The 14,961-nt window shown below is 35.7% G+C and overlaps 1 protein-coding gene across 1 annotated transcript in view; it reads left to right on the top strand.

The window, feature by feature from the left end:
- Nucleotides 1-14,961, top strand: part of SCN2A (sodium voltage-gated channel alpha subunit 2) — a 73,546-nt gene that overhangs the window by 38,970 nt on the left and 19,615 nt on the right. The window contains exons 12-17 of the mRNA XM_054515350.1: nt 1,594-1,974; nt 2,951-3,083; nt 4,627-4,865; nt 5,734-5,907; nt 7,634-7,990; nt 9,621-10,100. Coding sequence (XP_054371325.1) covers nt 1,594-1,974; nt 2,951-3,083; nt 4,627-4,865; nt 5,734-5,907; nt 7,634-7,990; nt 9,621-10,100 — 1,764 coding nt within the window. The remainder of the gene's footprint in view (nt 1-1,593; nt 1,975-2,950; nt 3,084-4,626; nt 4,866-5,733; nt 5,908-7,633; nt 7,991-9,620; nt 10,101-14,961) is intronic.

Raw genomic sequence — 14,961 nt, 5'->3', positions numbered from 1 at the left:
CTTGGCATTTCATTTTCTTTCAATGTAAATGACCATTTTATTCCTCTTGAAATCTTGTTCTTCCTAACATTCATAACTTTGTCTCCTCTCAGTTCTCCTGGTTTAGTTGTGCTTTAGGAGATCCTTTTACCCCTTTGACAGTTTTCCAAAGGATTTCCACAGGGCCTTTTGCTAGATCCCTTTTCTCTCTCTTTTCTTTCTTTTTTTTCAAACCCTATTCTGGACCCACAACTGTGAATCATTTTTAACTTGGACCTCTTTACTGCTGTATTCATCAAGAATGTTGTTGCAAAGAGCACTAACCTATCCCATTGCTTTTCTCTAATCTGCTAGTAAACATATTTACCTAAAGATTTTTTTTTAATATCATAAAACATACTGTACCTAAAGTTCCTCCCAACCCACCTTGTCTACTTACAGTAAACAAGTCTCAGCTTTGACTGACCCAAAGCAGCATTCATAACCTCCTGTTAAATTTTCAAACTAGTTTCTTTGAGCTCTTTCTGGTATGCTGCCCTTCATGCTTGGAAGAAGCTCCCATGAGTTTTCACAGAACACTTCATTGCTTTCCTCAAATCCCTCTTTAAAACTCTCTTTTACCATGCTGCCTACAGAAAACTTGACAGGGAAGTGACTTCAGGTGAGCTAAGATGACTGTTTATCATACTCATCAATTTTGCCTCTGTGTATTCCCTTTCTTTTTGTATCCATCTGTTGTGTTACATTTAAATGATAAGTTCTTTGCAGAGTGCCTTTTTGTTCTGCATTTTGCAGTCCCTAATACAATGGGGCTCAGGTACACAAAGATAAGTTGCAGAAGTGAAACAAAGACACTGCTTCATTATGTATCATCTCTGCTGTTCATAGAGATCTTGGGTGAAATCAGGTGCTAATAGTTACCAATGAAGTCAAGGCAATTACTGATATGAATTAAAATTAAGAACATGTATAATTAATTGTAAGGTTAGAGCATTAATTTGACTCTAATACTGGAGATCCTCCAATAGCAGAATATTTACTCCAATGAGTAAACTGATGAAGATTAGCAAACCTATTTATATAAAATTACAGGCAAATTGTTGCATATTCAGGATAGCTAAAACTTTTAAAAAGAAGAAACCTCTATTATGGTCTACTTTAATATCTGAAGAGATATGTATGTTTTTAAACTACGCAGTATTTGGGAGCTACTTCTGTGTGCAGTCTGGGTCACAGAAAATTTGCCTAAAATTTTATTTACTCAGCCTGTCATACTAATGCCAGCCTGGGGTAAAGAGTGTCTAGATATACTTATTCAGTTTATGAACAGTTGGTAATAACATAGGCAGAAGAGCAGAGGAAACAATTCTGTCAAGCAGTTTCTTTTACTCTGATTAAACTGAATCCAAAGCAGTAGAATAACTAGTCTTTGTCTGTCACTTATGTGCTCTTTGTTTACTACCCAAAAGGGAGTGTATTAGCGGGGGGACTGTGCCAGTTCATTTCTTTGTAGATGACCTTACCCTTTAAGACATTGTGGATTTTTCCTCTGTATGAAAATGTTGTATTTTAAATTATTTTCATCTGATAATAATTGTTTTTATTTGCCTGCAGTCTTTGCTGAGCATTCGTGGCTCCCTGTTTTCCCCAAGGCGCAACAGCAGAACAAGTCTTTTCAGCTTCAGAGGTCGAGCAAAGGATGTAGGATCAGAAAATGACTTTGCTGATGATGAGCACAGCACTTTTGAAGACAACGAGAGCAGAAGAGACTCTCTCTTTGTTCCTCATAGACACGGAGAAAGGCGCAACAGCAACATCAGCCAGGCCAGTAGGTCATCCAGAACAGTCCCTGCACTTCCAGCAAACGGGAAGATGCACAGCACTGTGGACTGCAATGGAGTGGTGTCGTTAGTTGGGGGGCCGCCAGCTTTGACATCACCTACAGGACAGCTTCTGCCAGAGGTGATGATTGATAAAGCAGCCACTGCTAGCAATGTAAGGAAGTCTGCAACAGCTCAGGCATGATGTTCTGTCCCTGTATGATCAGTCACTGTTCCCACAGATTTAGTCACATGGCAACAATGACGTTTCTGGCTAAGCTGTGAATGCTCCTCTCACATATTTCAGCTATAAGCTAAAAGAGAAATTGAAGTTGTCCAGCTCTCATTAATTAAATATGGGAAAATGCATGCAAATTGATTGGGAGTTAACAGAATAGCATAGTAAACCATTGAATAAATTTAGTTTGTGTAGTCTTACACTCATTGATTCATTATGCTTAGACTTAACTGGATGGTTCTGTACTTGTATATCAGAAAGGGTATCAAAATGGAAAAAAAATACATTTACTTAATGGAATATTTTAAATTAGTATTTAGCTTCCTGCTGTCCATACATGAAACTTTTGATGTTACCCTGGTAGTACAACTTACAAGGGTTATGACAGTGTTCCTGTAATATAGCTAATTTTTCTATTGGTTTTTTCATGTCAACATTACTAAATATTTTTTCATTTGTCTGGAAAATGTGCTAGGAAATTCATAGTTTATTCTAAATTAAGAGTTATCTTAAGAAAATTCACTTATGCTTAGTTCCTTTACTGCTAGCTGTGTGGGCTGTGCATTTTTATGTTTAGAAAAAGACTTCACTGCCTAAATAGAAAGATATTTAGAGCAGAGCTCATTGACAAGCGCCTGTGAAACATTTTTTAGTCTGAAATCTGCTTTAATATCTCAGCCCTGTTTCAGCAAAATACTTAAAAACATATTCTTCAGGCACAAGAGCAATGTGCTGCAGTGTTTGATTATTTGTTCTCTGCAGAGTCAGGCATACCTTAGTCTGTTGTGAAGCCTCAGTAGAACTGGAGCATGGTGTGGGACAGCAGTGTTCTAAACCAGCAGAGCTCTACAGTAACTCACAGTGTTATTAAATGTACCATCAATTAGCTACTTCATCGGTGCTTTATTTTCAGGGCACTACTACGGAAACTGACTTAAGAAAGAGACATTCTAGCTCTTACCATGTTCCTATGGACTACCTAACAGACCCTAGTGCAAGGCAAAGGGCAATGAGTATAGCCAGCATGCTTACAAACACAATGGAAGGTACGTAGCACAGATATTTTTTTGTATTACAGTGCCTGAAAAGTGCTATTAAATGTGTGATGCATTAAGTGGTAGTGATGTTTTAAGGCAGCTATTTCAGCCTAGAGGGTACAGACAAGAAGAGATTTCTCTATGGAGTTAGGGGAGGGATTTTTTGGTGGTTTTTTTTAAATTTTTTTTATTTTTTAATTTGGGACTGATAAATTTGGAAAAAGATAAAAGCTTGCAAAATACTGATAGGTTTGAGGTAGAAGTAGCAAGTTTCCAATTTAAAAATGGCTATGTTTCTTGCAATAGAACAATCCCCTTCTACCAATTCAATAGACTTGCTGTTTTACAAATGAGAGATCATATTCTTCTTTCTGTAAGGGTAAATTACAATTACTCTGAATCACGAAATTAAGCAATTATTTGTAAGAAAGGTTGAAACATTTTGTTGAGCCTTAAATGACGAAACCCAAAATAGAAAATAGGAAGGTAATAAAGAGCAGTTGTGCACATGTTGACCATAATGCTGTCTAAATACTTTTCTGACTTCAGGCTTGCTCTAAATGCTTATCTTTAATGAGGAGATTTTAAATTTTTTTATTGGAAGGGACTTTAAATATCATCTAGAGTTCCAATCCCCCTGCCATGGCCAGGGACACCTTTCACTGGAGCAGATTGCTCCAAGCCCCATCCAACATGGCCTTGAGCAGATCCAGGGGTAGGACATCTACATCTTCCCTGGGCAACCTCTGCCAGGGCCTCACCACTCTCACAGTAATGAATTTTTGCCTACTACCTAATCTAAACCTACCCTCTTTATGTTTAAAACTGTACACCCTCATCCTCTCACTCCACTCCCAGATAAAGGCTCCCTCTCCATCTTTCCTGCTGGCCCCTTATAAGTGCTGGAAGGCTGCAATAAGGTCTCCTTGGAGCCTTCTCTTCTCTAGATAAGTAACCCCAGGTCTCTCAGCCTGTCTTCATAGGCCATGTGCTCTGGCCTCTGAATATCTTTGTGGCCTCCTCTGAAGCTGCTCTCATGCTGGGAACCCTAGAGCTAAACACAGCACTCCAGCTGGAGGAGGAGAACCCCTTTCCTCAGCCCTCTGGCCATGCTGCTTTTGATGCTGCCCAGGAGGATTTTGGCTCTCTGGGCTGTGACTGACATGGTTGGCTCACACGCAACTTTTCAGCCACCAATAACCCTAGGACTCTGTCTGCTGGGCTGCTTTCAATCCCCTCATCCCCAGCCTTATGGCAGGATTCAAGACAAATTTCTCTTTTGCATTCTATCTAGTATTAGCTTGTGAATGATTCTGTTATCTATTGAAGCTTTAGTATAGTTATTTTGGGGGTGGATTTTGGTGTGTGGGGTTTTTTTAATAGGTTATTTTAAATTGTAATTTCTTTTAACTGAAAGCAGTCTCAGTTTCAAAATATCAACACAGTTTACCAACAGCACCTTGGAAAACAGCATTTAGGTTTCAAAGAAATATCCAGGTGATCCTGGAATAGAGAAATATGTTAAAAATATTATTTTCATTTTTCTCTCTAGAACTGGAAGAATCCAGACAGAAATGTCCACCATGCTGGTATAAATTTGCTAACACTTGCTTGATTTGGGACTGCTGTACTCCCTGGCTGAAAGTCAAACATATTGTGAATTTGATTGTGATGGACCCATTTGTTGATCTGGCCATTACCATCTGCATCGTCCTGAACACCCTGTTCATGGCCATGGAGCACTACCCAATGACAGAACAGTTTAGTGGTGTGCTTTCAGTAGGAAACCTTGTAAGTCTTTCATGATGTGCCATGTTTGTAAAATGCATTTTTCTTTAATTCTTTTGTGACTTATGCACATTCATGTAAAAGAAAAAGTTGACTATTTAGCGGTTTGGGATTGTTGAACTTAAATTTAAGTTGTTGACATTTGTAAATTTCACCACTCTTACTTTACAAAATCAAGATCTACTGAGTCAATATATGCGCTTTGATTTTTAAAATCTTCATCTTCTGTCACTGAAGCTCATTAAAGGAGGTTTTTTTTATTTGATGAATAGTTACAAATCATAAAAACTTTCAGTTCCATTCCCACACCCGTTCTGTTCCTCACTAGCACCTCCTAAGGATCTGGGTGTTCAAGGAATTTTAGAGGGGAAAGACCCAGTAAGCATGACAGATGTCATGAAATGATGAAATGGAATGACAACGTCTTCCACAGGTCATCCTGAAGAAGAACAGTTCTGCTCAACTTTCTGTAAACCTTTTTTCTTAATAAAATAAGTTTATGATAGGAACAATTATGTTTATTCCTAGAAGTCAAAAGGTGGTCCAAGGGCAAAGATGAGTTCTAAGGAGATAAAAATTAGCATTAAAATCAGATAATATTCTGTGTATTGGCATATGTACATATTAACAGGCTAGATAAAAACCACATTTTCCCATTCTTTTTATTTGTAACCCAAACTCTATGATGCATATGTAAGTTTCAAATATTAATTTTATTCCTAACCCCAGTGTATGGAAATCTAGAGAAAATGTTCAGATTTATCATTAATTTCTTGCTGATAATATAACTTAGCACGTGTTGATGCCATTAGTTTTACTTTTTAAATATTTTCTTCCTAAACTGGAGTAAGAATCTGTATTTTCCTTGCAGGTGTTTACTGGAATTTTCACAGCAGAAATGTTTCTCAAGATAATTGCCATGGATCCTTATTATTATTTCCAAGAGGGCTGGAATATTTTTGATGGTTTTATTGTGAGTCTTAGTTTAATGGAACTTGGCCTTGCAAATGTAGAAGGATTATCTGTCCTTCGATCGTTCCGATTGGTAAATATACTATTTAAAATATGTTTCTAGATTACATTTTTGTATTTGTACATATATATTTTGTGCATTTTTCATTTGCAAATTAAATACTTGGCTGAGACAGAAGATCTTTTCAGAACTTAAAAAATGCTAAATTGCATACTCACTACATGACATGTATATATTATATCAAGTTTGTTTTGCATAATATCATAGTAATGTCTATTTCTCCTTCAAGATATTGTCAACATCAATTCTATTCTTGCCAAAAGTATGCTTAAAGGATTAACTTTTCTAAGAGAGGTATTTCTTAGCGGCTTCTCCTAGATGAGGGAGTAAAAAATTTCAAGAGCCACAGGGCCTATGCTACATGTGACTGAAGATTAGTGAATTGCTTGGTGAATAATGAGTTGATTAATAAAAGTTGATTGACAATTTTAGCTTATAGACTTCCATTACCAATTGCCTTTATTGGTTAGTTTTACAAGAGAGTAGTGTTAAGATTTTTCATTGTCCAGGGACTTTTCCTCCCTGCCAGCCTTCTCTGTACCATCCTCTGCAAGGGTCTATCTGCTGTCTGACAGCTTTTCTGCTCAGAAATCACTACAGCATCTCTGTCTGTTATTAGAGATCTCTTTCATGAACAGGAACTTGAAAAACCTTGGTTTTCTTGCAGACTAGGCTAGCATGCAATTCAGTGTCCAAACACTCTTCTGAAAAGACCTATACAGTGAGAGACATAAAGCTAGAGTTCCTGGTCATCAAGATCAACTTCTGCCTTAAATAAAAAAAAAATTAACTTGAAATGAAGGTTAAATACATCCCCTTTAAAAAATAAGGGGGTTTAAATAAGTTTTTTCTGGTTATCTGCATAGCATTACATTGTACTTTGCCTGAAGTCTAAAATCTGTCTGGATTGACTTCTCTCTCAGTAGTAGATTCTGGTTTTAACTTGACATTTATGTCAAGTTGTTTTTATGTCATATTTTCTTTATGAAATAAAATCATCGCATGAAATAATATTTAGTTTTATCTTCAGTTTAGTATTCTTCTCTGTCTGAACAATTGCTGTATCTTTCCAAGAATTTAATTTTTGTCTGGTTTATGTTGTACTTATTAATATACTTTCCCTTGTTTTTCTCAATGTTGCATGACAAGCTTTGTAAAACACATTACATTTATTTTAAAAGACAGAAAATATGTTGTTAAAGATACTTGCAAGTCACTTTTATGTCTGTCATTAACAACTCTAGCTTGTTTCTCTTTTTAGGAAAACCATTTCCTCCATCTCACTGCCTGTTAAGTTGAAAGAATCCGGAAGTGACTATAATGGTCCTGTTAAACGGATCACATTTTATATGTGCTCATTTATTTTTAGTAATATTTTCTCAGAGTTTACAGGAGAAAGACTGTTTTGTCCAACTTCTTTAACAAGTAAAACTTATTTATAAATACCTAAAGTCATCCAAAGAGTCAAAGTCTGAATAGGAGTCTTTGTGATAATTTCAATGTAATTGAAATGAGCATAGAGATACTATTTTTGATTTCTAATCACTTGAATCAGGACTTAACACTGCTGATGTGTAGTATTGTACAAAGAACTGGAATCAGAAATTTTGGAACTAAAACTTCAAAAGATTACAAGAGACATGATGTAGACACATGGTAACTGAAATATGCAATATATAGCAGCAATTTCATTATAATTAGATAACGAAGAACTATATACCATTCTTCTGTTTTGCAGCTTCGAGTTTTCAAATTGGCAAAATCTTGGCCAACTCTAAATATGCTGATTAAGATTATTGGCAACTCAGTGGGGGCTCTGGGGAATCTGACCCTGGTGCTGGCCATCATTGTGTTCATTTTCGCTGTGGTTGGGATGCAGCTCTTTGGGAAGAGCTACAAGGAATGCGTCTGCAAGATCTCCAGTGACTGTGAACTGCCTCGCTGGCACATGCACGACTTTTTCCACTCTTTCCTGATTGTATTCCGAGTGCTGTGTGGAGAATGGATAGAAACCATGTGGGACTGCATGGAGGTTGCTGGCCAAACCATGTGCCTTACAGTCTTCATGATGGTCATGGTGATTGGAAACCTAGTGGTATGTAATTAGTGGAGATTTTTTAAACTCTAAGGACATATCTCTTGTTTTTCATGATTTAGAAATCTAAAATGAAAACTAGAGAAGGACTTCAGGAAATCATGTATTTCACTTGCCCTTTCTGTACACCAGGTTCAAATATACCTTGATTATCTATGAAAAATGTTTGTCTATTTTTCTTTTAAATCTCAGTAAGTATATAACCTCTTTAATAAGGGCAGTGCTGAATTGTACTTACAGTTAAGAGTGCCTTTTAAAAAACCATCTAATTTAAATCACCTTTTACAGTCAAGTGAACTAAATTATCTCAATATTGATGGAAAACTGCTGGTTTTTATGACAACATTTATAATAATTAAAAGCTTACTGTTTCCACTTTCAGTCATTTCTCTGGGAAACAAAACAAGCCTGACTCTTCAATTTTTTTCTCATAAGTGATGATTTGTAAATGGCTTATCCCTTTTGCTAGTGGCTTCTGAATTCTTCCCAAGTAACATTTTTAATAAAGACACAAGTACTGAATAATGTTGAATAATGATACTTTCTTTTCTTACACTGAGCATTCATTGTAGTACCTCCCCAAAAGACACATGAAATTTCTGTACCAACATTGCTTTCCTGATGCAGCTTCTATACCCCTTTCTGCAGTGCTTCCACTTTGCCAGTTTTCACACTTTCTGTATATATACTTTTCATTTTTCTTAACAATCCTTTCCACAACAGTACTTCAGAATTAAACAAAATATTGATTTTGAATAATTTCACTAACTTGCCATAAACCATGATTATATTATTTGTAGTTCTTTCTCCTTGAGGGCTGGCATCCTTTTTCTTTTTAGTATGATCCACAAATTTTATAAATATGCTTATCCACAGTCATCACTACCAAGTATCATCAGAGTAATGTGAGTACTGTGGCATAACAGGAAGAACTGACAAACATAATTTAACTGCTTTTTAATTAAATTCTTTTTAATCAGTTTTGCACATGGTCTGTCATAATTGCATGCAATCCAAATTTCTCTTGTATGTTTGTAAAATGTCATGCAAGAAAGTCTGAAATAGCTGCTTGAAACTGAGATGAAATAGTTTCTTGAAATTGAGGTGTACCACATCTGGGGACTCTATCTCTTAGCTAGTGTGCCTGCCCAGGATGAAGATAGACTCATGTATACTTGCCAAATACAAAATTTTACTATATTCTGAATTAGAGATACTAGAGCTATGGTCTATTGCACTGTAGAGGACTGGCATTTGCCTACATTCCACTGTCCTATGAACACTACAGTGGGCACAGCTTGCATAAATCACTGCATTATGTTGTATTCTGCCTTTTTATGTCTTTCTCCATGTTGAGGAGCAGATCTGTACTACTGCAGATTGTGGAGGAGACAGTCAAGGAATAGCTCAGATTTTTACCTGTATTAGTGCAGTTAAACCAGCTGAAACTGCTTTTGTCAAGATAATATAATGTTGGGGACAGGGATTATAAACTGAAAAGAATAGCAGGAAGGTGCATAGAAATAAAGTGTTACATGTGAAATAAAAATTATCTCATATTGAAAAACTTTTAATGACATATCTTTTATGACTTAAAAATAAGAGTAATTTTTTCCTTATTTTATTTTAGGTACTCAACCTATTTCTAGCCTTGCTGCTGAGCTCATTTAGTTCAGACAACCTTGCTGCTACCGATGACGATAATGAAATGAACAATCTCCAGATTGCTGTGGCAAGGATTCAGAAAGGCATAGATTATGTGAAGAGGAAAGTGCGTGAATTCATCCAAAAAGCCTTTGTTAGAAAACAGAAAGCTTTAGATGAAATCAAACCTCTGGAAGACCTAAACAATAAAAAAGACAGCTGTATTTCCAACCATACAATAGTAGACATAGGTAAAAACCTTGCCTATCTCAAGGACGGGAATGGAACGACCAGTGGCATAGGCAGCAGTGTGGAAAAATATGTTGTTGATGAAAGTGATTACATGTCATTCATAAACAACCCAAGTCTCACCGTGACAGTGCCCATTGCTGTTGGAGAATCAGATTTTGAAAATTTAAACACAGAGGAGTTCAGCAGTGAGTCAGACCTGGAAGAAAGCAAAGAGGTAAGCCTATTTCTAACTTTAAAATACTCTGATACTTTTCTTTTTTTTTTTTTTTTCTCTGAGTGTTGAATTCAACTCTTTCTTTAATTCTTTTACAAAAGCATATACAAACTTGTAATGTTGTTTAAGGTAAATTGATGTAAGGTTGTGAGTTTTGAATGATGGTGATACAATATTGCACTTACAGTAACAATCAAGATACGTAAGAAAAGGTTTTAGAAAATTAATTTTTTTCTCTATTTTGTTTAGTTAAATCCTTAACAAGCAAAGGAACCAGTTTAATAGTCCTGGATACCTGAAGTCATATGAAGTGTGTCTGGCTGGTGGAAATTTCTCCATGCTTATTTCATTAGAGCAGTTTATTTTTTAATCTGCTTTTTTAACAGTTCATTCTGATGTTTTAACCTTTTTTTATATAGTGAAAAATACATCCATATACATCATAGATACATTTGAATACTGGACTAGCATCACTAAACAATGTCAAATAAATCACTTATAATCCAGCTGATGGTTGCAGAACCATTGAAGTGAAGTAATGGCCTTATGGCAAAAAAGTTACAAAGCTTAATATCCTAGTATAAGATCCTTTCTTTTGATTACTCATTGTTATTTTCAAAGCTTTAAGATATTTGAATGTGTTACCTACTGAGACTAATAAAATGTACCTCTTTCTGGCACAAGGTGGTGCCAAGAGGATACATCCAATCTAGGACTGAGAGTTATAGAGGATGCCAAGGCATTATTATTGTGTGTGTATTATTAACCCACTGCTTTGTCCTGCGCAACTGAAAGTGGTGGAGGCACATCAGCTCAAGTGGAGTAAGTCTGTGCAATGCTTAGTACTGATGCTAGTTCATTCAGCATTAGCATGGGTATTTTTAAACAGTATTGCATGCTGTGGGGTAGACATAAACTAACATAAAGGCTTTCATTAGTGATTTTTTCTTACTTGAATTTGAGAGTATAAATATGGGTAAGATTCTAGTAATCTTCTGCCTAAGATCCTTTTCTGTACCAACTGCATTACACATTTAGTCATAGTTTCTTGTTTCTTACCACAAATGTCTTTATTATTCTTATAAAATATTTTCTTTTCAGATTCATTGTATTAATATTTATCTTTCTCTTCGAAACCAGTACTTGGGTGTAGAACAAATCAGTTGAAGTTTAACCTTCAGTTGCTCTGTTCTTTATTGCACAAGAGCAGTTTGTCAGTAGGAGAGGTGGAGGGTGAGCTTTACACAAACCTCTGTGCTGGTGGTTAGCAGGGCTGAGTATGACAATGGTGCATCTCTTACGTCACTGTATCACTGGATGATGTGACTGCTGACTGTATTCATCAGCCAAATCTTTCTTTTCTCTCCACGGAAGGACCCTCACTGGGTTGTTCTACAAGATGACAGAAATATTGACTTCCTATAGGAAAAGTTTTAAAGCAGATTATCTCACATTTGAGGCATGAACTCCAGTCATTAAGCTTCCACCATAAAAGAAAGGCTTTCTACACCACCTACCATATTTAAAAGAAAACAGTGTCTTCATTGCATTCTTGGAGGCCCTTAATGCTGTTGTGCTTCAGGAACTGCAAACAGGTGATAAGACAAAGAAATGCATATTAAGTCAGGGATGAGCTAGTGCCAAACAGCTCCAACTGGCCAAGTTTGAAACTCTGCTCAGTATATTTGGGGCCAAAATTTCTTGCTAATGCAGATGCTGAAGGTGAAAAAATGAAGAGAATGTTTATCAGTTTCAGGGATTTTCAAGAGAGACACAGCAGTAAGCAAAGATTGTGAGCATATTTCTTAGAAAAGTGCCTAAAGTTCAAGTAGGTTTGAGTCACAGAAGCATGACACAACAGCATTAAAATCTTAATCCTAGTTCCTACTCTTCACTTGATACTCTTAACCACCATGGTTTATGATATAGTGGAGTGTTGGCTTATTAGTCATATGACCAACACTCTTGTAATGAAAATGTTCAATAGGAAAAGAAGGCATTTTTTAAATTAAAAAATTGACTACAAATGGCTTTTAATAACGTTTCCTCTTCATTGCCATGCCATAATGTGCCTTGTATTTCTGGCCTCTCTTGTTTTCTTGTTTATATGACACTGCTGTTGCCCAGTTGATTTGCCGTCACTTCATTGCTTACACCACAAATGAAAAAATCTAAGTCAGGAACTGCCATCAAATTGTGTTCAATTAGCAGATTTTCAGATGAAAGGCAGCTGAGGCATCCAGGTGCTATGAGGACACTGTACAGGATAGCCAGATGCTGATGAGTGTGTGTCTGTGTGCTTCTGCTTGCTTCTGTGTCTACAACCAAGCCCATGTATTCACTGTTGTATAGGGCAATAAGCTGAATTCCAACAAAACAATTATTATTTCTTAGCAAGTTTTAATTAAGCATGTTAATGTTTGGTGAATTCTTTATTATAGCACATGTATCTTTCCAGTAGTTTGATAGAAATGTTAACTAGATTATGCCTTTGTAGAAACAATACATAAAATGTTGTACATACTTAGTAGGTGTGAATTAACAAGGAATTTTCTAGAAAGTTACTGAAACCTAAAATAAATTTAATTATAAAAACATTGTGTCCCTAAGGATGTCAGTGGGTGAATACAGTATAATAAGGAAATTAGAGAAAAAATACTAAATAAAACTTTATCATGGAAGTAGGCCATTAATAATTGTGGGAACACTGTGCTGAGTCCATTGTCCTATAAATAAAGGTCTGTGGATCTGAGCTGCAGTACTGCTATGTAGTGTAGAAACTATAAATATATTTTTTCCATTTTAGGTTTTAAAGTACTGTGAGGATGGTTTATATGGAAAATTTTGTAGTACCTGTATGACTGTATAATAATTAGTTCAAATAATCATAATAGTGGGTAATAATTAATTATGTTAAATGTACCTTATAGGCCAATAATAACTCCAAGATATACCAATGAAAAAATATTTTTCAATGCTTTGAAGAAAATGCGCTCTCCTAATGCTGTTGCAGACACATTAATAATGTATATTTTACTCTAAGCAATATTCAGTGCAAAAAACCAGAGGTGCTGTGTCCTGAACTTCATTTCCTACCGTTCTTACTTCTCACAGGAGTAGAACCAAGCTGGATCAGTCAAGCGGGCAGCTCTGGTGCCTTTTAGCGAGGCAGAGCATCGTGTCACCAGTTTTACACAGGTTACCTAAGCAAGTTATACATCTCTCTATATCCTATTTAATCACCTTTTAGCCAATATTGACTGGCCTGCATGCTCTTCAGCTATGATCCTGTCCCATTCATTGCAATAAGTACCAACATGCACAGCTGCTCCCTGCTGAGCCACAGGACTCGCATCACAGCATGGGCAGGCAAGAGCGGCAGCCCCAGGATTTCTGTGGTTCTGGTCCTCTCCATAATACTTTAATAGTATTTTGCAGTGCATGCTATGTACCTCTCCTAATCTTGATGATAAAGAATTCAGGATTCTGTGTTTGAAGGGTTTTCTTTTGCTTTGAGGGAAGGCAGGATATGTAACACATATGCCACATTTCTCATCAGAAGCTTATATTTATATATTAGTCCATCTGTAAATTGTGTTGATAATGAAAAGCTGCTAACTGTTTTAGAAAACTTTCATATTATTGTCTTTTAACTTATAATGGAGGTAACCTGCATACTCATCATAGTCATGTTTTTATTTTCACTTTTTTTTTAGAAGTGCTTTTCTTTAGTACTTGTATAAGCATTTCATTATTTTGGAGATTAATATGCAGTACTCGGAGCACCATTAAGCATGAAATTAATTTAATTTCTTCAGTCAAAGCATGTGACCGTAATTTGGTTGAAAGAATTCATACAAAACTGTTATTTGGCTGGTTAAACATTCAGAGATCAGTTCTGCTCTTACTTACGCTCACACTTAGGTTTAGAGGTGCAAAGAGAACACTGATTGAACGATATGGCCCAAATCAATCTTATTATAGCTCTTCAATTTATGGTCAAAAAATGATTACCTCCCCAAATAGATAAAATTGTCTGCCTTGAGAAACTTATTCTCATCTCATCAGTAATAGACAAAGTTTAGCATTCAAGTAAATAAACTACTGAGTTTGGATCAAAATGTGCAGAAGTTCCTCAGCTTCAGTGTGATTTACATTTCACATCTTAAATAATGCCATAATATTTACAATACCACAGTTACTGCTTTCAGTTTTGTAAATCAGTGGAATTAAAACATACTTACTCCAGAGCTTTTCCTCTTATATTTTGTAAAGAATAATTATTCTGCTAAGATGTATTTTGATTTTAAAATATTCATTATTTAAAATCCCTTGATACTCTGAAGAATTTAGGCTTTGTATTGAGAATTGGTAACATTGTATTAGCATATTGTGATTCACTGTGGATGATATTAAGTTGTTAATGTTAGAGTTAACGAAAGTTTCCTTAATTAATATTTGCAAACAGTTGTTCCCTTACTCTATTTCAGAAATATCCTTTCATTATTGCTTGTATGAATTAAAGAGCCTTTTAAAGTAGGTACTAGTAGGAGAGCTTTTTCCCACTGGAACATATTTCCACTGCTACTTAAAATGCTTTTGCTTTCATACAACTTTTTTGCAAATATTTTCATTAAATAAATTCTCATTAATAAATAGATCAAAGGAATTATGAATATCAATAAAGTCCAGAGTCGACTATAATTTAGAGATACTGGGTTTTTTCACTTTTTGCAACCAATAATCACCACAAAATTGTTTTGCTTTGATTTACAGTGTTCTGGATTTTTATACTTAAAGAGTATTCTGCCTTATTGTATAAGCATTAGAAAGAGTGAAATCCAGATTCCACCTAATTACA

Source organism: Molothrus ater, chromosome 7, assembly GCF_012460135.2.
Source record: "Molothrus ater isolate BHLD 08-10-18 breed brown headed cowbird chromosome 7, BPBGC_Mater_1.1, whole genome shotgun sequence".
In the NCBI taxonomy this organism is placed as follows: Eukaryota; Metazoa; Chordata; class Aves; order Passeriformes; family Icteridae; genus Molothrus; species Molothrus ater.
The sequence above is the reverse complement of the archived record's forward strand: the minus strand, read 5'-3'. Positions and strand labels throughout refer to the sequence as shown.